Source organism: Rhinolophus ferrumequinum, chromosome 7 (assembly GCF_004115265.2).
Source record: "Rhinolophus ferrumequinum isolate MPI-CBG mRhiFer1 chromosome 7, mRhiFer1_v1.p, whole genome shotgun sequence".
Classification (NCBI taxonomy): domain Eukaryota; kingdom Metazoa; phylum Chordata; class Mammalia; order Chiroptera; family Rhinolophidae; genus Rhinolophus; species Rhinolophus ferrumequinum.
Genome location: NC_046290.1, coordinates 47,571,659 through 47,598,536, shown reverse-complemented (window position 1 = coordinate 47,598,536; position 26,878 = coordinate 47,571,659). Strand labels below are relative to the sequence as shown.

The following is a 26,878-nucleotide window of genomic DNA, read 5'->3' as shown; positions in this document are numbered from 1 at the left end:
TATATTTTTTAATAAAAAGCTAAAAATAAATTACTATTTCAGTACATTCAAAGAACTAGATAAAAGATGGAACTTCAAATTTATAGTGGTACTTGAACTTTATATAATGAGAAATGTGTTTTGATGTTGAAAGTTAATGTACCTGAACTATACATGTACATAGGTGATTTTTGTCAGTAAAGACTCAGCCCTTTGGAATATATCGTTGTTTTTTTTTTTTGTTGTTTTATTGTTTTTAAGTTTCTCTTACAAGATGCCAGTCTTTTATGTAATAGATAGATGTTCAATCAATAGAAAGATGTATTTTATTCAAAACAATGTATCAAATTTACATGATTTCAAAACTAAGTTGATTGTAGTAGATTGCTATGGGCTTCTTTCCTCTCCTAGTTTTGGCTCATTTTTACATTTTGTCCCCATGGTCACAATATCCAGTAAAAAGAGGTTCTGCAGCTATTCCGCGTCTGTAGAACAGTTAAAGTATGAAAAAAAAGATGTGTTTAGATTAATATAACTTATCTCCATTTTAAAAGAATGTAGTAGTTTAAATAATTCACTAAACGATAATTAGTGAAAAAAGATTGTTAAAGTGATTCAAGATCAAGAGGTTCAAATTACACCAAAATTTAACATCTATTATAAAACAGTTGTAAGTCTAAATCTTCTCCTTACGGGTATTCGCTTACCTACAAAAAAAATAGTTCCCAGTTTCTCCTAATTAAATCACTACTTCTCAGCTGACATAAATTTCTGTGTATGGCAAACAAACAAACAAACAAACAAAAAACCCAAGAAGCTACCTAACATTACGTAAGATTAAAAATCACCCTGGACTTAATAGTATCCTAACTTCACAAGTATTTGTCTTACCGGACCATTCTACAGCGATGAATTGTTAATCTCTTGTAGGCATCATCTATATTTTTGATCTCTTTCTGACTCCAGAGTCTCTCACCAACAGCACTTGCTCGAGGCCTAAAATTTAAACCACATGTCCCCCAAAGCAGTTTAAACAACATGTTTTCTGAAATAACGATCTTAATCATATGCTTCAGGAAATTCCTCATGCTTTCCTCCTTGGATGGAGAAGGAAAACTAAGGCACCTTAATTCATTGTCATCACTTAAATTCCATACCATAGTCTTGGAGTGAGGTTAGTTGCATCCACATATTCTCCCCATAGACAAGCTTCTCCACCAATGACAAGTTGTTTCTGTTCCTGAGAACCTACATTAAAATCATTGAGTTGATGCAAGTTAAGTAGGCTTGTAAACGTACAGAGGCAATACTGATTTCTATCTTTATCGTAGGGCAACATTTCTTTCCTGTAGTGAGCAGGACCTTGGGAGATGTTCATGGTAGTGCCACAAAAAAAGGTGGCAGACTTCCCCCCCGAGCCTGTGGTTCAGCCAGTATTACACCAAAAGGCCGAGAAGCGATCAGCCAGTGTTAAACATACCATTGTATACTGGTTTTATGCCAACTGATTTGGACACCAGAAAGATATTTCCCCTGATTGCCTAGGAATAGTGTGCCAGGGAATACAAGTTGGAATACTAGTCACCACCACTCCTACCTTTAATACCTATTGCTTGATATCATAGTAATTATAACTTGGATTCTCAGAAAATGCTTTCTAGAGGAAGTTATTTCAGTTCAGTTTTGAAACTTTTTTTTAAACAGCAAAATTTTTTTTTCTCAAAAGAAATTTTATACTAAAGTCTGGTGTACAAAATTGGACAGAGTTGAACTGTTCTTAACAAAGGGGGTCAGTCTGAGAGCCTGTGCCCCACCACTCAATTCCTTCTCACTAGCTGCCTCCCCCCAGAATGTCTACTCCTCAGAGCCCTAAGACCAGCAGCCTGAAGTCCACTGACCTACATTACAGCCTTGCTTAGGTGTCTCACGTTGGAGAGGCAGTTCAGAAGGGGAGATGCAAGGTTAACACAGGCAGACTTCATTAAAATGTAGAGTAACAAGACTCATCTGCGAAAATGGAGATAAAATCTAAGGGAATCTGCTTTGGAAGTTCTTTTATTTAGGTAAGGATTGGTTTCTTTCACAGACTTTAAAATGATACTGAGGCCTTTAAGTAAACACAAAATCAAAGATGAAACATAAAGGGGAGGATAGTGAGTAGGTAACGTTTAGGTAAGGATTTCTGGCGGGAGGGTAGAGAAGAAAACCAAGAGAATGCTGGTTGCTTCACTTACCACCAAAATCAAGAGGTTCCACACTGTAGTACTTTATCCAGTCTTGTCCATAACTGATCCAGTCTAAGTACCACGGAGCAGAAAGGATCACCGGGAAGCCGGCTGCTGTGACTACGTTTTGTTCGTGAGCATACAATTCCTGTTTCCAGACTTGAACTATAGTGCCTTGCTGAAGCTATTAAAGTTAAAAATTGAAATATATAATACTAGGTCTAGCAAATAGAGTAGATGAAATGAAAAGTCCAAGACGTGTAACTAGAACAAGAACTCGTAAGATCCTTGAAAAAACATGTCTTTCCCCTTCCCCCTCAGTGAGTGCCAAATGCTTCCTCAGAGGAACTTAAAATTAGAAGTTTCATCAACCTTCAGGTTGGATATTTTACTTTTGCCTGTTTATGACCATAGAAGTATAATGAACTAAGTCCCACTTCTCCCACAGTACTGGTTTACTTTGAAACTGCGAGGATGTCACCAGTCTGTCTGGAAAAGTAATACTAGTAGCTGGACTTGCAAATTCTCAGTTGCCCCAAAGGAAAATAAAGAATTTTGATTATGTTAGAGAAGTGCCATTTAAAATAAAAAAGTATAGTATATGTTGATAGTTTTATTTAAAACAAAACTACCTTAATAGCGATAAAGACTCATTTGTTCTTATCTGTTCTGCCCTTTCCTGAAAAAAGGAACTTACTTTAAAGTACCTCCATTTCTGATTAATAATGAGATGGTGGGAAATGAGGGTAGAGGGGAGGGAGGAGAAGGAAGCACTGAAGAGTGAAGTAGATGGAAGAAAAGAAACAAATACTATTGACACTGGTCTCAGTCTACAGCTACGGTGTTTCCCCGAAAGTAAGACCGGGTCTCAGATTAATTTTTGCTCCAAAAGACGCATTAGGGCTTATTTTCAGGGGATGTCTTATTTTTTCATGTACAACAATCTACATTTATTTAAATATAGTCATGTCATCTTCTTCTGGGACATCATTGTAACATACTAAATGCGTCTGTCTGGCTGACGATCTTAACTGGGGCTTATTTTGGGGGTAGGTCTTATTTTCAGGGAAACACATTATTGCCTAACAGAAGTTTAAATGGAAAGGTAAGCTAATTTCCCCACATTGTCAGGGAATGCTTCACTAAGGTTCCTTCTATCCAGGATGTTAGCATATGAAGCCTCATATATTATCAGAAACAAATGCAGTCTTTGTACTTCTCACCTTCACTTTATCATCAAAGACCTCTTGCCAGACTATGGATCTCTTCTTTATGGTTGAAATAATATCCAAAAGCCTATAATTGAAAAAAATGACAAGTTATTTCAGATCACAAGCTTAACAGTGTTTAAAAGCATGCACATTTTCTACCAAGGACTGCAACGTTGAGAGGTACCTTTCAGTATAGTACAGCTTTATAGCAGAACCAGCTAAAGTTGGTTCCCTCTTTCTAGGACATGGCTCAGAAAGGGGTTTAATCGTCCTCTGCTGCATAAATAAGCTAAGCATGCTCCAAAGCTAGGAAGACGAGGCAGTGCGTAGGGGCGTGTCCAAGTGGCAATCGGTTAATTTCCTGAGTATCTTAGAAGAAAAGAAACTATAATCTAGCTGTAATGTCACCTAAATAACATTCAGCAGTTGCTGACAGTCCGTCCACAAATATTTCCTGACATTTAAACAATGCCAGCTGCTCTACAGGATAAAAAAAAAATAGAATGTATCACCCAAAAAGCTAAATAGGAAAGGCTACAATCTGGGCTTGCTCACTGCAGGAGTTGGCAAACTACAGCCTGTTTTTGGATAGCTCATAAGCTGAGAATGGGTGTTTTTGTTTTTGTTTTTACATTTGTGAAGCATTATTAAAAAACAGAAATACACAACCAGATGTGGCCCACAAAGCCTAAAATACTTACTATCTGGCCCTTTACAGAAAAAGTTTGCAGATTCCTAGTATAGAGCAGCACTGTCCATAGAACTTTCTGCATTGATGGAAATGGTCTATATCTGCACTTTCCAGTATGGGAGCCACTAACCTCATTTGGCTATTGAACACTTGAAATGTGGCTAGCGGGACTGAGGGACTGAATTTCTAATTTTCATCCATTTTAATTAAAATACAAACAGGCACATGTGACTGTGCCTCCCGTACTGGACAGCACAGGTATAAAGTAAAAGAAATGCTTCTGGAGTTGGCAAAACGGAACGGGGCTGGATGGTGGTGAGGGTAGCCAGGGCTCTGAGCTGTGTTCTTAGAAATTATGACAGCTGTCCTATATTTCCACAGTTACTGCAAATCAGTTGTTACTGATTCGAAGAAAGCAGTGGGTATCGCTTCCTTCTTTGTGATTTTTCTTCTACACTTTGTACAGCAACATATACAACATTTATACTTTGGCAAAGGGTGGAGAGAAAAATGAATAAAATAGTACTAATAATAGCTAAAACATTTACAAAAGGTATTGATGAAATAAAAACACGAGTAGGCTTTCAAGTAACTTACTTTTGAATATAGAAAGATTCTAGTTTTTTAAAATCTCCTTTGAAGCCTTTCTGCTTCATGAAGTACTGGATATCTGGATTGGATTCCCTTTAAAAAAACAGTGATTAAAACTTCATTAAAAGTTTGATATGCCCGATCTATTTAAAGCAGCATTTATCTATAACATCATTTGTGCCAATTTAAAACAATTAAAGTTTGTAGAATAAAAATAAGCCTAAAAACTTCATTCTGAGTTATCTTAGTTTTCCATTGCAAATAATTTTTTCCAGAAGCTGATTTCTTGTAAAAATGGATTTCCCTACCTCCTGCCTCTCTCCTTCATCTAGGCTATTTGCAAATAGGATTTTTATTTGAAAAATCTCCCCCCACTTAATCATTGCCCTCTTTCACTAAAGCTGTTCTCATTCATATAGTCTTTGTTTTTTTTTAATCTCCATTTTCTTCTGCATCTTAATTCTCCTTCCTAAAAGCTTTTACTTTCTCATGCCACCCAAATATACATTCTACAAAACTCCACCATCTCAGGAGTTGTATTGCCACGTTAGAACTGTGCTGAGATACCATCCCAAATCTTCCCTTTTCATTTGGAGACTTCTAAAAACCTACTTCAAATTCAATGGTTAAAAAACAAAAAGAAGGGTTTTAAAGAACTGTTCATACCAACAGTAAAATTCCACTTCATCTCCTCCTAAATGAATGAACTGATCTGGAAATACCATACTAATTTCTTTGAAAAATTTAGACAGGAAGCTGTAAGTTGTATTCAGAATAGGGTTTACAGGTCCAAAAGTCCCAGGTGGTTGTTTATTGTAACATGGGGTCAGGAGGTCTTTCTGACCTGGAAGAAAGCATCAAAATACTTCTTTAGAAAAGAATCTTCATCACAGAGACATGGCTTTGCATGTGATTGTATTATATTTTGTTGAAGCTGTAAAAGATTTTATACAGAAAAAGATAAAGCATGTTTATTAAGAGTTACTACGGTAATTGCTTCCAAATAAGATGAGAAAGAATTGTTTCCTGAATCCTATCCCTGTATCTCTTTACTTCCCTTTCTATCAACCTGACATTTTATCTACTTCAAATATTACCTTGAATATTCACGATTCCCAAATCTTCAGTTCGCCCCAACCTTTTTTTCTTAAGCTTCAATCGATATTTCAAATTCCCCACTGAACACAATTAGATATCCTAGCTGCACTTTCAATGCAATCCAACAAACACCAAATTCTAAGCTCCTCCCGTAGCTTCTCCTGAGTTCTGTATTGTGGCCACCGTTCTCCTAGCCTGTAACTCCTTCCTCCTCCTGAAGTCAATTCAGTGGCCAAATTCTAGGGATTATATTTCCAAAGTAATTCCCTTAGTTCTGGACATTATTTTCCATTTCTGTTATCACTGTTCTGGTCAAGGTCTTCAGTGTCTTTCCCCTTCCAACCTGTCCCTTTCCTGTAGGTTTTCCTGACGTGTGGCTCCATCACATCACTCCTCTGCTCCGTGCATTACTTGCACGGCTTCCGGTGTGTCCTGACAAAGCCCACACTCCTCACCCCATGTCCTCTACATTGTACTTTGTCAGACTTACTTCTCACTATGCTCCATGTCTACCCTAATACTTACTGGACAAGTGTAAATGCTAGGTGCTGTGCCATGTGCTTTACATCCATATTTAATCCTCAAAAAAATTGCATGATAGCTACTGCTAACATCCCCATTTGAGACATGGGGAGACTGAGGATGAGATGATCTGTAACTTGCCCAAGGTCATTCAGTTTATAAATGGCAGAAGCAGGATGTAAACCCAGGCAGTCTGGCTCCAGTGCCAGTTCTTACCCACCCTACAGTACCTCCTATTCTGCTGCACTGTACTCCAACTAAATGCCTTCTCCTCGTGTTATTTCCTCCACCAGAAACAGGAATAGATTCTTTCATCTCTCAAAAGCATTTTAAGTGTTACCTCATCCATGAAACCATTTCTTGAATTCACTTGTGTTCTCCTTGTCGTAGTCATTTTTCACTTCCCTCTATCCCTTGTTTTTATACTTCAGGCAGTGCCTAGACACAGTGACTTTTTCACAATAAACACATAATAGTTACTGAATTATATCTGTCAATAGTGCTACTTCTTAGGTAAATCAAAACTAAGAAAAAAATGAGCAAACACCAAATTATAAAATGAGAGATGCAGGACCTCAAATGTTCACTTTTTGAAACTCATAAAACACTCACCTTTTCCCCAAGACTGTGTATGTCCAGGGGTATCAAATTCTGGTATGACTCGAATCCCTCGTAATCGGGCATATTCAATCACCATACGGACATCATTCGGTGTATAAACATGAGACAAAGAGTAGCTTCCCTGTAAATGCCACATTGATTAAAATGTACAAAATGGATTTGGTCCTGAAAACTGTTAACAGCTCTCTTTGCACTTTGATATCTCATAGCTGATTTTTCCAGTATCACAGTGTATTCAATAGTCCCATGTGATGTTGGGTGTCTTGTTCAATTGTTACGTTTACTGTATCTTATCAATAAGCTCTCAGCACACTTTGGGTTAACTTCAGATTTTCTGATAGGATTATCTATCTCTATCAGCCACTTTTGTTTCAGATTTTCTACCATCATGCTGTTTCAACCTCACATAACCACACAACAAAACAGGAAATGTTTGACTCTAAAGTGAAACCTTGCTCTTGTCAGTTTTAGAATAAAAATTCACACATTATTACAAAGCATAGCTGTTGTCTTTCAAAGTCACTTTAATGACTATCAGCTTTAAACATTCCCTCTGATAAGTGACCAGATTTTTTTAAGTTTACCCTCAGTCCCTTTATAGGTCACTTGAAAAACTACAACTCATTATTGGCTGTAACTAAAGATAAATGTCCATTGAAGGTATTACTGTAGCGTATTTCTCAAGGTATAAATATAGTACATAAATATATATATCACATAAATATAAATGTTCAACTGCTAAAAGTAGTCTTGTCTCACCACCCAAAATCAAATTTGTATCTAATCAAGATTAGGTCTAACTACCAGTTTATAATAAATACAGGGGACAAAAGAACATGTTAATTGATACTACAGGAATGCAATTAGCAAAACCCAGACTATGGGAAACTGTAGGACAAATTGCTTAGTTTCTTCAACAAAAATAACAAATTATAAGGAAAAAAGAGAGATGGGCAGGGGTAGGCACCAATAGATCAAAAGAGAATTAACAGACATGAACTGACCACAACATCTGTATGAACTTGTACCCCAATGCAATTTTTTTTTTTAAGTAAAGGCCTTGGGGAAGTATGCATAATAATTGGCTATCTGGATTTTTAATTTTTCAGCTGCAATTTTTTGTGCTGTTTTTTTCTTAAACAGGCCTTTTCACAAATGAGATACGGTGTTTGGGATTTTACAAGTGAGATATGATGTCTGGGATTTGCCTCAAAATAATGGTGGGGGAAATATAGGTGATAGAAGATTGGCCATGTATTGACTGTTGAGGCTGGGTGATGAGGACATGGGGATTCATTAAATTATTCTACTTCTGTTTATGTTTGAAATTTTCCATAATAAAAAATAAAGCGAACAAAAACAGGAGTGCTGCTCACATTTCAGCCTGTACTACATCATAACATTGGAGAAAGCTTTGCAGTTGTGGCCAGAGGGTGAAATTTTGAGTTCTGGCTCTGCCCCTTCTTAACTGCAACTTTAGACAAGGCACACAGCTTCTCCGGGTGTCAGTTAGTGTCTTTGCGTTTTAGGGGGATTAAAGTAGATGATATTGAGGCTCACTCCCAGGTCCACTGTTCTATAATATCAATTGGAACACGCCGAGACTACCATTATTTTCTAAGAAGGAGCTCTCATTTCTAAAATTCCCTACTTCATGTAGGTTTTCAGAGAAAAAGCAATAGCCATTTATGGAACTCAAAATAATTGTTGAAAACAAATATACAGTTGGACTACCTGATAAACATAATTACTTAACCTTATGTGAATCTTGAATGCTTCAAGTCTCCTACATTTATTAAATTTTTAAAATTTTATTTAAATAGCCCCTAGAGATTGTTTACATTTATAATAACAATTGTAAAAACAGAACAGTTTTATGGATCTAAAATGCTTTGCCACAGACTATTAAAAACCACTTAAAGCCACAGATATCTAACTTTTACACTTTAATTCTATCCGTAAGAAACATGTAAGCTATAAACTTCTTATGAAACCACCAAAAATTGTTGTAGACAGACTACAATAACATGAATTACTCACTTTATTGCTTAACTCCGGAAAAGTGATGCTCTGAAAAGGGAAAGACTGGTCATCAACTATGTGCCAGTGGAGAACATTGAACTTATTGAAAGCCATGGCATCCTGCAAGCAAACATGTTAACAAATGATACACCACAGATAAAATACACAATCCAATTTACATTTCTACATTCAGGATTGTTACGTATGTGTCTGCTTCCTTTTCAAGTTTCTTTATCAACAAAGAATGTGGAAGTATGAATTCTTACACACTTTATATGGCATGTCACTTTTCAAAACGCCTATGCAGAGTTTGTATTTATTCTAAACAGTGAGCTATAACTTAGCTCCATGAGAAGGGAGCAAGCTTATAAATTCCCAGTAAGTATTTAGGGGTGGCCAAGAATAGAAAATAGTTCCTGGCTGCTACTACTACTGTGTTTGGGAATGGAGCAGAGGAAAAGGGCATTCATTTAAGTACCAGGGCTTATCATTCCCACAATTCTGAGATCTGAGTGCTAACTCTTTCATAGAAATGAAAAAAATATAGTACAAATGCCATATAATTCCATTCAAAATTCTCAGAATTTTGGGGGGAAATTGGCATGTTGATTTTATGTATAGTCTGGACGAATTAACAATATAATACTTACATAAAACATAAGCAGACTATTTTAAAAGGTAAAAAAATAATAAGGGGGTAGATTTGCCCTATCAGATAATCAAAACTTAAAGCCTCCCTTCCCCTTTGTCAGGGCTGAAGGGATTTGCTGATGCATTTGGGAAATAGTTTACATACGAAAGAATTGTGCAAAGAAATAAATATATTGAGGATAATGGCAAGATTTGCTTTGTCAGAGAAGGGAGTTCCTCATGGTTTTTAATAAAGACCAGGAATAGCAAACTTTTTACATAAAGGGCCAGATATTTTGGTTTTGTGAGCCATAAGGTTTGTATTATAACTGATCTTGCAGTTGTAGAGCGAGTCAGTATATAAACAAATAGATGTGGCTATACTTCAGTAAAGCTTCATTTACAAAAAAAAAAAATAGGTGACAAACTGGATTTGGTCCTTGGGCTGTACTTTGCCAACCTCTGATATAGATAGATACAGAAATAGGTAAAGATGTATGTGTGTGTATTCACCTGAATGTATGTACACACACACACACACACACACACACACGCACACAATTTTTATACATCTGTCTGCTTAGAGGGCCTACTAGAAGCAATGAGTACACCTACAGCCCTGATTTTGGTTTCAAAATATTGTTCACTACTAAGTGTTCCTTGGAGAAAAGTCTGCTTCCAGGACTTGGAAAGAGAAAAGATAAGCCTGGAGTATCATGTGCTAAAAGGTAAGAAAGTACTCAAAGATGGAAGGAGACATGCCAAACATATATAAGAACCAGCTAGAAGGGCTCCCACTGGCCAACACTGGGACACGTAAATAGGGGTAGTGATGGATTACAACCCCCTCAAAAAACAGTAATCCTTGAGTACAAACTAATTAAAATAATGAATACTTAAAGAGGAGCTCTATCTTACAGTAAAATGCCAACTAATAAATATACAAGGAATAATGGAATTTAAAAAATCACCACCTGGCAGCCATTTTAGTAATAACTGATTAGGGCAAGAAGAATATGTGGATGTTAAAACTAGTGGGTAAATGCTGGATGAGGAACAGGAATTTTATATACTCTCAAAATAATGCCTCACAAGATACTTAATTACCTATTAATAAGTACAAAATATTTTTAATTAACTTTACAATAGAGAAAACTGGCAGATGACATCTTAGCCAAATATAAGTTAACATTACCAATGATAGAATAACCACGGCATCGTGCCACTTGACATGCACGGAGAAGAACAGCATCACGGCTGCCTTAGTCCTGCTAAAAATGCACAGCCTGAATCTAACCATGTGAAAAACATACAAGCTGAAGTATATTCTACAAAGGAACTGCCCTGTACTCCTCAAAAATGTCATGGTCTAGAACAACAAGAAAAGAGAAATCGTTCCAAATTGAAGATGACTAAAGAGACATGACAAATAAATATGACAACTGAGCCTGCATTGGATGCTGAACCTATAAAGGACATCATTGGAACAACCAATGAAATTTGAACAGGGTCTGTGGATTTTAGATGGTAATATGTCAATTTCCTCACCGTTGATGGTTGTAATATAGTTACTAAGATAAGTGTTTTTTGTTTTTTTCAGGAAATTCAAACAAATGTTAATCAGTATTGGGCATCTTATATGCAACTTGCATATGGTTTACGAAAAATATCTTTAAATAGAGAGGAAGAATAAGGCAAATATGATACAATTTTTAAATTGAGATGTCTGGGTAAACAGTATATGGGAGTCCTTTGCACTCTTCTAACAACTTTTTGGTAAGTTTGAAATTACTTCAAAAATAAAAAGGAAAAAACATCTAAAGATGTAGAAATTAAAACTATCTATATTGGCCCAAGAAGATAAACTGATAAATAGGCTGAAAGTTCAGAAACTGACTTGTGTATTTATGGAATTTACTATTTGCTTTTCATGATATTGAAAGCAGTAGGGAAATTATAGATTGCTCAAAAATGATGTTGTGACTATAGGCCAACCATTCAAAAAAAAAAAATCATCTATAATACACTAAAGTAAATTCTAACCAAATCAAGAATTTAATAGGAAAAAATACATTACAAGAAAATTTGAGAAGTTATTTTTATATTGATACCCTTGTTTTGGAGGCCTTTCTTAGCACACCTCCCAAGGTCAAAAACAAGAAAAGGCAAGAGTGAAAGATAATAGTCATAAATAAAAAGTACTACCGGCAAAAGATACTACACATAAACATAGTTTAAAAAACAAATTTAGAAAACTTCACAACAGTATATGATGGATAAGTATATAATAGATAGAAGCAAATATAAAAATATCACTGAGATATCTACAAACAAATGTAACATTAAAGAGCTCTTAAATCAACAAGGAAGGAATTATGTTCTAGAAGACAAAATGGGCACTGAAAATAAACTTGCAGTTTGCAATACCAAAAATACAAATAGCTAATAGGTAAAAGTGGCTTTTATATATTTACTAAAAATCAGAGAAGTGCAAATTAAAATCAGAAGATAGGCTTTATCGCCCGATTAGCAGAGATTGTGGCACGAGGTGCCCTTTGTCAGCCAAGCACTCAGTGGTGTGATTTCCCCAGAGGCAGTCGGACAGTTGGCACTAAAAGTGAAAATGGACCAAAAGATAGAATGTGTGCATCTTTAAACCTGGAGATTCACTTCTAAGAATTACCTCAGGAAATAATCCTGACAAGTGTTCAAATATAAGAATGCTTACTCTGTAGTGCTGTTTGTTATACTAATAAATTAACCTAGCTGTCCATCAGCAGGAGACTGGTTAAATACCTATCATGGTATCTAAAATGGAATATTCAACTGTTTAAAAGAGATGATATAAACCTTATATATTCTTTCGTAGAAACATGTTCATAATAGCATTTTTAAAGATAGCAAAAGTGCAATGAAAGAGCCACACTATATTTTAATACATTCATTTTTGTAAGTATAAAATGAGATAAGTGGGACAGAAAAATTTATGTTGATCTTTGGTACATGGAAATTATGGGATTACTAACTATTTTATTAATATCTATATTATAATATAGATAAAATTATAAAATATTTTATTAATATCTACATATGAATTTTTTACTTTTTTTCATAAAAGTAATATCTTTTAGAGAAAAACATTCAGAGAATTAATGTACATGTAAAAATATTTTTTTTTTTTATAACATGGTGTGTTTGTAAATGATCAAGTGAAGGTGCAGAAGATGGGAGGAAAGCCTCCCCCCCCACCACCACTATAAACTGGCAGTGATGGTGGGGGCGAAGCAATAAAAAGGCTAGAGGAGAAACTAGTTATTGTCAACATCGCCCCCAGCTCTTACCCCCGCCCCTCACGTCCCCCCTCCCCCAGGTTCCATATTCCTTCAGAATAGTTCCCTGGATATAAAGCAGACTTTCTATGCTACTATAAAGCAGGTGGAGGTCACAAAATTAAAGGACAGTAACTAGAGGTACAGTGACCACACATTCTTAACCAAAAGTCTAGACCCATGATTTGACAATGGGAGTACACATAGAGGGACAATGGCACTATTAAAACTGTGTCTTTCTCTTAATCCGGCTAAACTTGTTGAGCACCCGCCCCCTCCTTGAAAACAAGAGGGTGATTCCCTAGGGGAGCCTCTGTCTCACTCAGCTGGGGAAAATACACTTCACAAGGAGGGAGGAAAGAAAGCCCAGTGCTTATACTTAGTACATGAAAAAAATCCCCCATTCCCACCCACATAATAGCATAACTAGCCAATGTAAAATAACGTAGAAGGATACGTCTTCAGAACAGACAATGGATTATAATAAAATAATTACCTACCAGAGTTTTAAGAATACTCTTAACTGGCAGATAGTGTCTGGCTGTATCAATTAAAATTCCTCTATGAGGAAACCTTGGAGAATCACTGATGGTGGATTCATTGATGGTGAACTGTAAGACAAAATAGACTTTGATTTATTTTTAGAAGTTTCTCTTGACTTGAGCTCACTGAAGACTACACCTGTCTGTGTAAGTACTGGATAAAAGATTAATTTAGAACAAAAAAAAAGTGAAATTTACATTTACCAGCTAAGATAAATATTTGGAGAGAAGAAAGCTTCAAGAAGTAATAAATAACTAAAAAGCTTACTCTTTTTTTTGTAGTAATATGTCTATCCAAAAATGTCAGTAATATATGAAAATCATACTTACAGCCCCATAAGGATCTTGATAAATTAATTGGCTAAAGGTCTCTAAACCTAGGGAAAGTAAAATTATGATTTATTGCATAATTTATAAAATAACAAATTGAGACAATAAAAGTTGTATTATCCAAACAGAACCATAACCAGTAAGACAAATAAAATAGTGTTACACCTTTATTCTCTGACGTATTTTTTAAAATCAAAGTTCAGTTTTCAAAAAAATCCCTGTTGCAATTAATAAAAATGCTTTATGTACCCATACCCTGGGTTTGTTTGAATGATAAACACAAAAAATAGTGTTTTAATAAAACAAAATACCAGTTCTTATCGCATTATGAGTAAGAATTTTTATGATAAAATATAATAGGCATTTTAGAAAGTACCTAAACTTAAAGAGGAGAAAAAGGCTCGAAAAACCACCATGAAACTATAAAGGCCCCAACTTACAGTTTTACTCAGAGCTATGAAGACTATCTCCTGAACCGTTTACTCCAGTAGATTGTTCCCTTAATGCACTATATTACAGGCCAGTTCCTCTAACTGGCGTTGAGTTTACCAAAATTCATCATTCTAGCTGACAACTATATAGCCAGGGAAAATTTTAACCCAAGAATAGTTCAAAGTCAGAAATGAGAGAGGAGACGTTAAAATTGATACCACAGAAATACAAAGAATCATAAGAGACTCTATGAGCAATTATATGTCAGCAAATTTGACAATTTAGAAGAAATGGATAAATTCTTAGAAACATACAACCTACCAAGACTGAGTTATGAAGAAATAGAAAATCTGAACAGACTGACTACTAGTAAGAAGATAGTATCAGTAATCAAAAACCTTCCAACAAACAAAAGTCTAAGACCAGAAGGCTTCACTCGTGAATTCTACCAAACATTTAAAAAGAATTAGTACTAATTATTCTCAAACTCTCAAAATAGAAGAGGAGGAAACACTTCCAAACTCATTTTGCAAGGCCAGCATTACCCTGCTACCAAAAACAGACAAGGACACAAGAAAGTTACAGACCAACATCCCTGATGAACATAGGTGCAAAAATCCTCAACAAAATATTAGGAAACCAAATTCAATAATACATTAAAAGGATCATACAGAATGATCAAGTGGGATTTATTCCAGGGATGCAGGGGTGGTTTGACATCTGCAAACGTGATACATCACATTAACAAAATGAAGGATAAAAATCAGATGATCATCTCAGTAGGTGCAGAGAAAGCATTTGACAAAATTCAACATCTATTTATGATAAAAACTCTCAACAAAGTGGGTATGGAGAGAACATACCTCAACATAATAATTTCCATTTATGATGAGCCCACACCTAACATACTGAATGGTGAAAAGCTAGAAGTTTTTCCTTTAAGATCAGGAACAAGACAGATGCCACTTTTTCAAAAATCTTGCCACTTTTTTCAACATAGTATTGGAAGTCCTAGTGAGAGTAATTAGACAAGAAAAAAAGAAAGAAAAGGAATCCAAATCAGAAAGGAAGAAGTAAAACTGTCACTATTTGCAGTATGACATGATATATTATATATATATATATATATATTTATATATTTATATATATATATATATATATAAAGCCCTAAAGACTCCACCAGAAAACTGTTAGAACTAATAAATTCAGTAAAACTGGAAGATACAAAATCAGTATACAAAAATCTGTTTCATTTCTATGCACTAATGACGAACTATCATAGAAATGAAGAAAACAATACCATTTACAGTTGTATCAAAAAGAATAAAATACCTAGGAATAAATTTAACCAAGGAGGTGAAAGACCTCTACACTGAAAACTATAAGGTACCGATGAAGAAAATACAAATAAATGGAAAGATATTCCATGCTCATGGATTGGAAGGACTGATATTGTTAAAATGTCCATACTACCCAAAGCCATCTACAGATTCAATACAATCTCTACCAAAATTCCAATGGCGTTTTTCATAGAAATAGAACAAACAGTTGTAAAATTTGTATGGAACCAAAGCATTCTTGAGAAAGAAGAACAAAGCTGCGGGTATCACACTTGCTGATTTTACATTATATCACAAAGCTATAGTCATCAAAACAGTATGGTATCAGCATAGAAAGAGATGCATAGGTCAACGGCACGGGAATAGAAGGCTCAGAAATAAACCCAAACACATCTGGTCAATAATTGACAATAAAGGAGCAAAGAATATCCAATGAGGAAAGGACACTCTCTTCAGTAAGCGTTGGGAAAACTGGACAACCACATGCGGAACAATGACAGGACCACTACTATCTAACACTACACACAGTTACCTCAAATGGATTGAAGACTTGAACTAAGTAAGACCTGCAACCGTAAAACTCCTAGAAGAAAACACAGGCACAAAGCTCCTTAATTGGTCTTGGCAATGATATTTTGGATTTGAAACCAAAAGCAAAGGCAACAAAAGCAAAAAGAAACAAATGGCCCACATCAACTAAAAAGCTTCTGCACAGAAAGGGACACTGTAAAGGATGAGACAGGAAATAGGAAAGAAAAAAAGTTCATTGTTGCTATGCCTCCCCCCGCTCAAGTACAGGCCCATACAGGGATGAATAACTAGATTTTTCTGTTAAGTGGCAATACACTCAGTTATCATTTAAAGCATGTTATTTTCAATGTCTGATGGTACACAGAAAATTAGGACTTCTTGGACTAGAATCTAGTCACTGAATGCTCTCAAAAGTTCTTTATTTTGAAGTGGATCCGGGCAAACATCAGTAAAGCTCTGTTTTCCCTAACAGGCCCCAGACAAGACAGGCAGGTCAGAGTAATAAAAGCTTAAAACCACATGACATTATATATCAATATATTTATATATATATTTAGATGATAATCTAGATGATAATGGTTGCAGTTACATTTGTAGTAAATATCTTGATATTTTTATGTTCTATTTTGAAATAAGATAGTCATGGCATTTTTATTATGACTATAAAGCATATAGCATAACAATGATTATTTCAGATAATGCACAACCTGAGTCAAACCCAAAGCCACCTTTATTTTTAATTACTGTAACTTGGGTTGGGTAGCTCACATTAAAGAAAACCAATTACTCTTTTTTTGAAACCCTACTATTTGGAAGTCAGTACAACAATATCGTATCCACTTAGAAGAGGTAAAAGAAGCTTTTGAACAGCACAAGTGAATGTCCCAATGCCCACACTTGGAAGCTCAGACTCTGAAATGCCCAGGGTAAGCTTTTAAGGCCCACTGCCTCCACTCTAGAGTGTTCCAACCACTCTCTATCTTTCCACACTGTTCCTGTAACCTTGGTTATATTTCTAAATCCACAGTAATTTAAAAGGGGTGAAGGGGACTCTCCCTTTCTGTGCCACTGTGCTGTGTGCAGTCGACTCCTTTCCCTTACCGGGTCTTCTCACAAGACCCTCGGGATCAAGCAATTCCTGGCCAAGAAAGAAAAGCAGAATTGCTCCATTCCCAGTGGATCCAGATGAAAATTGGTAATAAAATCTGGTACGACTCCAAGAGGAGAGAGACACTGGAGAAGAACCAAGCTGAGTCTATGAGGACTCTCACATGAGATGGCACAGGTATTTTGCAGTGTCAAGGTCACTAGCATCTTACCGTATCAAGCTGAAAACACCACCACTATGTGAACAATTGGATGTGTTTATTGGGAAAATGACTATTTGTATGCTACTGCACTAGTAGGTTGGTTCAGTCATAAATATGTGAGACCTTTTGTTTTAATAAACAACCAAAAGTAGAAAGATAGATAGCTAGGTAGACAGACAGACAGACAGATAGATGAGCTTGCTACTGAAGGCAGCAAGCAGTGATAGTGAACAAAAGCCCCGATCAGAGCAGGTTGGGCCATTCATAACTCTTAGCATCACTGTCCCAGGAGCGTCAACGAATAACAGCACTGAATGTAATAAGCCTCAAGCATTTTTTTAAAAGGTCAAATGCTATTTCTGTGCTATAAGTGATACATGTTTAATGGAAATCATTTTGGAAATACCCAACACACCATTCTGTAAAATGTCTAAGGAAGCTGAGTTTTGCTGTGCTTGATCTCCCAAAGAAGCAACTGAAAATACGTCTTTACTAGAAAACAATGAAACTACACAGACCTTACCTCGTAAGACTCCCCAAACTCTATTGGCCTTGAGGAAAGACACTGGTCCTTTCACAAGTAAAGTATCTGTATTGAAAAAAACAAGAAGTTTCTGTTTGTTAATCCCTCAGTAATACACGATAAATTTTCCCAACATGTAATTGGCATTTCTGACCCGTTCTTTTCTCCTGAGCTCCAGGCCTATTTCTCCAGCTGCCTGCTGTACACCTTCCTGAGATGTCCCATAGGTTCCTTTGACTCCATATGCCCTAAACCGAACTCTTCCCCCCTTTCCTGCCCCACACACCTCACCTGCCCGTCTGCTGTCACCTCATCTCTCAGTCAGCACCACCCTCTAGCCAGCTGAGTTGTTCAAGTCAGGAGCTTAGATGTTATCTCCATGATTGCTCATTTTCCTTCCAGAAGAGTTCTCTCCAGCTGCTCCTCAGCAGAGTAGGGTCCTAGTTAAGCTGAGATTTTACGTAAAAAGTGCACATTCCTCAGTGCCTGTAATTCTGTGGTGAAGCCTCCGATACCACTCAAATCTTCCACTCGCATAAGCATAGTTATCTCCACTCGTTCCTTTCTTCTGGGCCGCTCTATTTGCTCTGCACCCCACGTTTCTCCAACAGCATCCTAAATCTGCCTTAAGACTCACTTCCTAACTTACTTAAGCTTAGTTCATCTTTGTCCCATTCAATAAAAAGTTCACACCCATATAGAGGCTCCCGTAGAGGCTCCCGTTGGTTGCTACTGGACAAAGAGGGGCTAAATCTTGCAATCCTTGAAATCATACTCTGCATAAGGTGGCCCCAGTAGTCATTTTAGTCTTTTATAGTTGGGGGTGGAGTCAACCACAGATAAAGCACCCGAAGGTACAGAGAGACTGAAAGCTAAAGGGTGACTGGTGGAGACTTTGCCACAGTAAAGACACTCAGGGATTGCAGGTTAAGGATTTAATGTCTTAATCTGGGCTTCATTATCACCCTCTACCACCACCGTCAGACTGTCACACAGTAGTTGGCTGCAGTAGGGAAAAAGAGTTCTATTGACAGCCAATAATCATGTGACCCTCTCAGGTGACAGTCTTCTGACAAGGTAGCCTTTTCCATCAGGAGACCAAGCGATGAGTTAGCTAAAGTCCAGGCTACGAATGGCATTATTCTTATGACTATAATCTAGTCACTATTCCTCTCCACCTATATCAAAATCTTAGCTACCTAGAGCTGACAGTTCCATTGGTCACTGTTTATAAGCATTTTTTGGCATGTCACAGTTTTGAGATCTCCCAGAAATAGCACAAAGACTCATCTGAAAACATTAATATGTTGCACATATTTGATGCCAGGTCATTTTCCAATAAACTGAGGACCCACTGATATTAAAAATGATTCTGATTCAATTCAATGCAAAAACCAAATATAAAGCAGTTAGAAGAAGACATTTCTAAATATATGAACACATAAGCTACAGAATTTCAATTTTATTTCAAAACCAAGTTATTAACAATGATTACCTCCCTGATGTGAAGTGAGAGTGGCACCCTTGACTTTTCAGTTATCCCTTTCTGTTCTTTTGCACCATACTTTTGTTTTAAATAACATCCACATATTCTCCTTTAAAAATAATGAAATGTTATAGGTAAAGCTAAAATCCCCTTTGAGATGCCCACTCAACTCCCTCTACTTTCATTAGAATAACATTTATCAGGCTTTTCCTAGGCATTTTCATACACACGTATAATGAGAAAATACAGTATTGCTTTATGTGTATGTATTGATACATAGACGGTTAGCTACTGTGCACATTATTACCTAACTTCCTTTGTCCTACTCAGCAATTTTTCTTGGTAAGCTCTCCATGTCTGTTCTTTATAACTCTGCTTCTTTATTCTTAATGATATATAATATTCTTTAGTGTGGACTGACAAGATATATTTACCCATTCTATTGAGGAACATTTAGTTTTGCTTACAGTTCTGCACTGTTACAAGCAAACTGCATGAACATCCTTGATACATGTAATTATTTCTCTACAGTAGAAACTAGTCCTTATTTCACTACAGTAGAAACAGGACTTCGGTCCTGAGGGTATACAATTTTTATTAGTAGATAATGCTGTAACATTTGTCACGAGTGTGTTAACTTCCATCATCATGATCATAAAACTCGTTTAAAACTTAAAACTAGTTTATCCTTCAACCAGAAAATTTCATAATCAGCTTGTCTCAAGAATCTCCCTTTCAGGTTAATATCCAAAATTTATAAAAAACTCACTCAAAACAACCCAATTAAAAAACAACCAAAAAAACAACCCAATTAAAAAATGGGCAGAGGACATGAAGAGACATTTTTCTAAAGAGAACATGCAATCGCTTCTCGGCCTTTTGGCTAAGATCAAGTGTAAAGAGGACATACAGATGGCAAACAGACATATGAAAAAATGCTCAACCTCACTAATCATTAGAGAGATGCAAATAAAAACCACAATGAGATACCACTTCACCCCAGTCAAAATGGCTATCATCAATAAATCAACAAATAAGTGCTGGCGAGGATGTGGAGAAAAGGAAACCCTTGTGCACTGTTGGTGGAATTGCAGATTGGTGCAGCCAATATAGAAAACAGTATGGAGGTATCTCAAAAATCTGAAAATGGAACTACCTAATGACCCAGCAATTCCACTCCTAGGTATCTATCCGGAGAAATCCAAAACTCTAATTCAAAAAACTTTATGCACTCCTATGTTTATTGCAGCACTATACACAAGACATGGAAACATATATATATATATATATATATATTATATATATATATTTCCAAGACATATATATATATTTCCAAGACATGGAAACAACCGAAATGCCCATCAGTAGACGACTGGATTAAGAAACTGAGGTACATTTATACAATGGAGTATTACTCGGCCATAAAGAAGAATGAAATCTTACCATTTGCAACAATATGGATGGACCTAGAGAACATTATGCTAAGTGAAATAAGTCAGACAGAGAAAGACAAATACCGTATGATCTCACTTATATGTGAAATCTAAAGAAAAAAGTAAATGAACTAATCAGAAACAGTCTCAGAGACATAGAGGAAAAACTGAGGGTTGCTAGATGGGAGGTGGGGTGGGAATAAGGGGGGAGGTGAGGGGATTAGAAAGCACAATCGGTAACCACAAGATGGCCATGGGGATAGGAAAGCCAATTTGGGGAATGTAATCAATAATGTTGTAAAGATTTTGTAGGGTATCCGGTGGACACTTGTCTCATTAGGGAGACCACCTCAGGGATGATGTAGATGCCTGACCACTGCGTTGTACACCTGAAGCTGAAGCTGAACAATAATGAATGTCAACTATAATTTTATATATATATATGTTTACAAGAAGTGGAGTACAGCATTAGGAACAGAGAGAGTGGACATGTAATGGCTGTATGCGATGTCAGGGGTAGTGGATGGGGGAAGAGAGGTTGACACAGGGTGAGGGATATAAATGATAAATGTCTATTACATTGTTTTGTGCACCTGAAACTAAAAAAATGAAAAAAATTAAATAAATAAAATAAAAATAAAACACACTTAACAGTCTTTCTATGAAGTAAAAAAAAAGAAAAGAAAAAAGAATTTCCCTTTCAGAAGAGGGGTTGCAAAGCTGAATGGAAGGTAAGCTGTAACTCTCCAGTGCAGGTTTTCTGGAGTGTGTAATATGTCGTTTTATTGCCAACAGTCCGCAAAGATTCCTTGATAATTTAATGACCATGACTGTCTCGATTCAGATTGCAAAACCTAATTCATGTAGTGTCTGAGTGCTGACTGCCTAATGAAATCACGTGACTAATGCTGGGAAGTTATCTTGTATCTCTTCGAAGAACAGCTATAGGATTGAAGAGAAATCAATTATTTTTCAAAAAGATGTATTATCAAGAAATCTCATCTATATACCAAGAGGATGAAGAGATGTACTTACTGTCTGTGAGGCAGTCTAAGGACAGAGGAGTCAGCTTTTTCTCTAAGATACACAATAAATACTCTGTTTTTACACCCAGCTCACCAGTCTGCTCTGTCTGCAATAATCTTTTATCACCCATATCCTCACATTGCTCCTCTGTGATTCCTTGGTATAATTCCCAGTCTATGGAAAAGGCCTGCCCAATTGTTTATTCCTTCCAAAACAATTTTGGAAAAGCCTTAGAGAATAATGTTTCAGGCAACAAAAAAAGATCATCTAGCTAAATGTTACTTATCTTGTTGATCAAATGAAATAGCTTCCCCCCCGCCCCCGCCCTCAGAGTTCTGCATTATCTTTGTGCAAATTAGATTATAAATAGAGATCATGCATATAAACAAAGACTTGTCTTCAAAGTAAAAGTTATTACCTAGATGTCCAAAAATAAGGAATTATTAGTGAAGTTAGTTATGGCACATCCACACAGTGATAGAACATCATTCGGCCATTAAAGATGATGTCTATTTCACTAAATAGAAAAATATTTAGTGAAATACACGTTTATAATGTATTGTTATGTAAAGAAAAAGCAAAATACAAAACGTACAGAATTAACCCATTTTCATGTCATTGTTTATCATATGTTTATATAAAATATTTAAACTTACTGCTCTTAAAAAAATCTGAAGTAACAGTGGTTACCTGAGTGCTGGAGTTATGAGTGATTTATTTCCTCCTCTTCACTTACTATACTTAAATTTTCTACAATGACTGTATTACTTTTTATCATCAGGCTTTAATAGTAATTTAAAGAATAGGAATTATAAACTCACTTGCCAAGAACTCACCATAGGTCATGGCATGAGACTGCTTTTGGCACTTCAGTCTGTAACAAGTGGCTTTGAATGCGATACATTCACATTACATAGGTACTTACAGGACTCATCTGAAGAGATATTGGGGAAAGTGTCACACTCGGAGTCAAGGACAACTGAGACGAGAAGTTGCTGTAACTCCGTTTCAGTATGAAATTTAGCAGAGCCATGATGCCACTTGTAGAAACCAAAGATGTAGTTAAAATATCTGTGTGAGAAATAAATTCAAATTTTTAAACCCTTGTAGCCAAGTTTTAAATCCACATGTGATAGTAGACATTGTAGTTGACCCCTCAAACCCATGTTACCCCAGATTAGTCCAACTAGAGGCTCTCACCCCAAACTGCACATTAGAATCACTTAGGGAGCTTTCTGAAAATACTGATGTCCGGACCTTCAGAATCAATCTCTGAGAGTGGGATCCAGGCATGGGAATTTTAAAAGGTCCCCTCACTCCCGAGTGACTCATATGAAGTCCCTGATAAGAACCAGTAATCAAACCAATAATGGTAATCCAATCACTCTTGACTACAAGCCAGTTCTGACCAGTGATGGGGTAAGGGGTGGGGGTGGGGTGGGGTGTAGGAAGTTTCCTCTCCTAAGTGAGCCGCAAGAAGAAAACTTTTGTGATACTTGGCCCAGTTAAAGACGCCACTTTAATACCCACATTAAAGACGGCAGAGCAGAGATGGAAGAATACGGATTCCCTAATGATCCTACTGAGGCATAGTCAACTAGCCCTAAAATCCTGCTTTTGGACTTTCTGATGTGTGAGGTTAATAGATTTTCTTACTGCTTAAGGCAGACTGAGTCAGGCTTCCTGTTACCTTCCAACAAATGTATCCTGGCTAATACATAGACCTCCAAAAACATCACCAGACCACAGAATTCTCACTAAGGCCTTGAAAATTTATCTTCTGCTGGTACCCAAATGTCAGAGAAAGAGGATATTAAATAAACACTTCAATATACTGAAAAGGATCAGATAGGCTTCAAAGCAATTGTTTAATATTGCATAGATTTTGATAAGCCAGAAGGTCGTGTATGCTACTTATGTGTAAGAATATCTTGTGTTTTTCCAGAGAAGGAGAGGTAGGAAAGTTCTGAGGAATTTGGAAGTGTATGGAAGTTAACCAGGGAGAGACTGGAATGGAGGAAGGTGCTGAGGGCCCTGTTCATACCGTGTTTCCCCGAAAATAAGACCTAGCCGGAGTTCTAATGCGTCTTTTGGAATGAAAATTAAAATAGTAAAATAAGACCGGGTCTTATATAATATCAGGTTTTATACTCATTTTTGATCCAAAAGACACATTAGAGCTGATTGTCCAGCTAGGTCTTATTTTCGGGGAAACACGGTAGGAAAACCTCAACAGAGTCAAAAGGAACTTAAGATCACTGAGTTGTATATTAAAAAATGGTTAAGATGGTAATCTTATGTATTTTACCACATTAAAAAAACCTTTTTTTAAGGGTAATTAAAGCTGCCAGCAGCTTTGAGATTTGAGTTAGGTGTTGCTTGTCCCAAGTAAGGAAAATCTTGGCCCTGGTATTAAAATTCTAACAACAGACTCAAAGCGTTCTGAGGCAGTGGCGTCCAACGTGCAGGTGTACCTCTTTTTATTGTGCTCTTTATTGGACTTCATAGACATTGCACTTTTTACAAATTGAAGGCAAGACTTCATCAGCATAAAGATTACGACTCACTTTATCATAAGGCTCGCTTTATGGCTATGGTCTGGAACTGAACCCGCACTGTCTCTGAGGTATGCCTGTATCGAGGTTAATTTAGCCTTTCAGGAACTGAGGGAGCAAAGCTATTCATTAAAAAAATTAGTGACTAGCATGGGATGGACCTTGTTCTAGAAGCTGAGGAGGCAGCCACACACCAAACAACTCTCTGCCTGCAAAATGCATACTGTTTCAAAGCAGAGTTGTGAGAGAAGTTGGGCTCTTCAGAGACAGGAGCCGAGGGGTTCTGACCGATCTGGGGCCTAGGCTATGTGTGTTCCCGACTGCCTGGAGCTTTGGAACGTCCCCATCAACTCTAAACCTTTCCACCCCTCCTGAGTTCCTAGAATGCTCACCTAAATGCTTTCAAGTCTTAGCCACAAGGGCTGTTTTACAACCTGCTTCCTAACAATGCAGGGTATAATTCATAGCTGCTTCACACACACACAGGCATGAATTAATTAGGCAAACACCAGATAATTACCTGCACTGACTTGACATGCCAAGCCTCGTTTTTAAACCATCTCACAGCTGATTCAAGACCTGCTTATCTAACAACCATGGTTAACTGATGTCACCCATGCTTTCTTGCCATACTCATATGGCTTCAGCATATTACCAAGTCCTTGTTTTACTAGTGCTATGGCACTGAAGGAAAAATCGACTTTTACAAAGCAAATATGGTAAGTGTGTTTGTTTTTAAAAGATTTCGCAGCTGTGATCTTCCTTTAGATGACCTTCAGGTACTTTTTCCTTCGCAATATCCCAGGCAACCAACCACCTTTTTTCTTCACCCGGACTCTAGCCATTCTGACCTATTAGCTAGCAGGTTTAATACCAAAAGCTCATTAGGGTATGCATCTAAAATAAAGGTAACAATATCCATTTAGTTATACAAAACTGAAGGAGAGAACAAGCCATCTGTGCTATCAGTATTTCCGGTGGGGCCTCGTGAGCCTGAGCCTAAGCTCCAAAGCCCATCTGGGGCCAGCAGGTGTTATTAAGCTAGTTTTGCATTTTTCCATTATCTGTTTGGTGTACTGCAGGTACAGTTAAGCTACAATGCCCAGTGGGAACAGACAAAACGGGGGGAGGAAAGAGGCAATACAGCCAGGACCAAATTACAATCCTTCAGGGCACTAGTCACTTTCAGGACAGTCCCTCCTACCAGGCAGGTCTCAGTGAGGGGACAGCACGTGACAGCTGAAACATCTCCCCATGTGCAATGTACCTTTTGTGTGGTGTGGTTTGCAAAGCTAGGCTGTGGGCTGCCTCCTCTTTACACAGTTCACCCTGACTGAGCAATAAAGAACTAAACAAGCTGGGAGAGCAAGCTCGTGACTGGTTGCATAAAAAGCAGAACTGAGGTGCAAGGACGGTATCAAAGTAATTAGATGAAAACATCGAACATTTTATATGAAACACAGATTTTGGAAGGGAAGGGGAGATTTAGGGAGTGCACCAACCTAAGGACTTTCTGCTATCTGAATTGTTACCAGATTTTTGAGGGTGGTGGTGAGACAGCCTATAAGTGACAACCAACTCTGGAGAATCCCTGGTCCGCAAGCTTTAGGCATTTAATCTTCCTTCTAGAACTCCCTGCAGAGGACAAGCTGCCATTTGCCTCCCTCCCTGCGTCCGGTCCACCCACCATTCTCCACTCCGAGGTGAACATGGCCACAGATCCTGAGCCACCTACTCCTTCCACTCAGTATCCCGCACGCAAACCAGGTTCCTGGGCGCCCAAGATGTCCCTTAGGCGGCAGCAGGGGAAGGGGAAGAGCTTGGGTGTCATTCTGTGTTTGGAGCCGGCTCTGCCATCTTCTAGCCTTGTGGTTTTGGTCAAGTCACTAACTGGTTCGGAGACTGTTTCCTTGTCTGTGAAATGGGGTAAGAACGCGAGCGTGGCTGGATGGCTGAGCAGGTGCTAAGAGGCGCTCAGGTGTCCGTCCCCTCGCCCCCCGCGCCTGCACAGCGCGACAGAGGGGTCCGCCGCAGGGTCCCCAGGCTCCCTACCCGCTCCGCCGCCGGGCCAGAGCACTCACCGCCGAAACGCTTCCTGCAGGAGGGAGCAGGAGGGGCCAGCCTTGGAAGAGGGGTCGTGGCTGAAGTAGAAGTTGTCGGGGGAGAGTCGCAGCAGGCGCGGGGACATCTGCACCGAGAGCGGCATGGGCCACAGAGCCGGGCCCCGCGCGGCAGAGACGCGGGGGCCCTGCTCCGCCAGCAGCGCCAGCGCCACCAGCGCCACCAGCAGCCGGGGCAATCTCGGACGCCCCAGCCCGCGCAGCTCCATGGCCACTCGGCTGCTCCCTGCCTGGGTCCGCCCAGGTCTGCCCGAGCAGCACTGACTTCCCGGCCCAGCCGGAGAGGAGGAAGCGCAGCCGGCGCGAGTCACGGAGTCAGCTGACAGCGCGA

The 26,878-nt window shown here is 37.8% G+C and overlaps 2 protein-coding genes and 1 pseudogene across 2 annotated transcripts in view; 2 read left to right on the top strand and 1 right to left on the bottom strand.

Annotated features, from left to right (window-relative positions):
• GFM2 (GTP dependent ribosome recycling factor mitochondrial 2) overlaps nucleotides 1-26,878 on the top strand; it is a 77,560-nt gene that overhangs the window by 41,187 nt on the left and 9,495 nt on the right. The window lies entirely within an intron of this gene.
• HEXB (hexosaminidase subunit beta) lies at nucleotides 288-26,878 on the bottom strand. Its single transcript, XM_033109912.1, has 14 exons — nucleotides 26,509-26,878; nucleotides 22,798-22,943; nucleotides 17,928-17,993; nucleotides 13,792-13,838; nucleotides 13,420-13,530; nucleotides 8,979-9,080; nucleotides 6,930-7,059; nucleotides 5,364-5,541; nucleotides 4,704-4,790; nucleotides 3,428-3,500; nucleotides 2,214-2,388; nucleotides 1,137-1,227; nucleotides 871-975; nucleotides 288-464 (listed from the first exon to the last, which is right to left on the bottom strand). The coding sequence occupies exons 1-14, from the start codon at nucleotides 26,754-26,756 to the stop codon at nucleotides 404-406; spliced, it is 1,620 nt and encodes a 539-aa protein (XP_032965803.1). The 5' UTR covers nucleotides 26,757-26,878; the 3' UTR covers nucleotides 288-403.
• LOC117025066 (putative 60S ribosomal protein L39-like 5) lies at nucleotides 16,974-17,920 on the top strand (annotated as a pseudogene).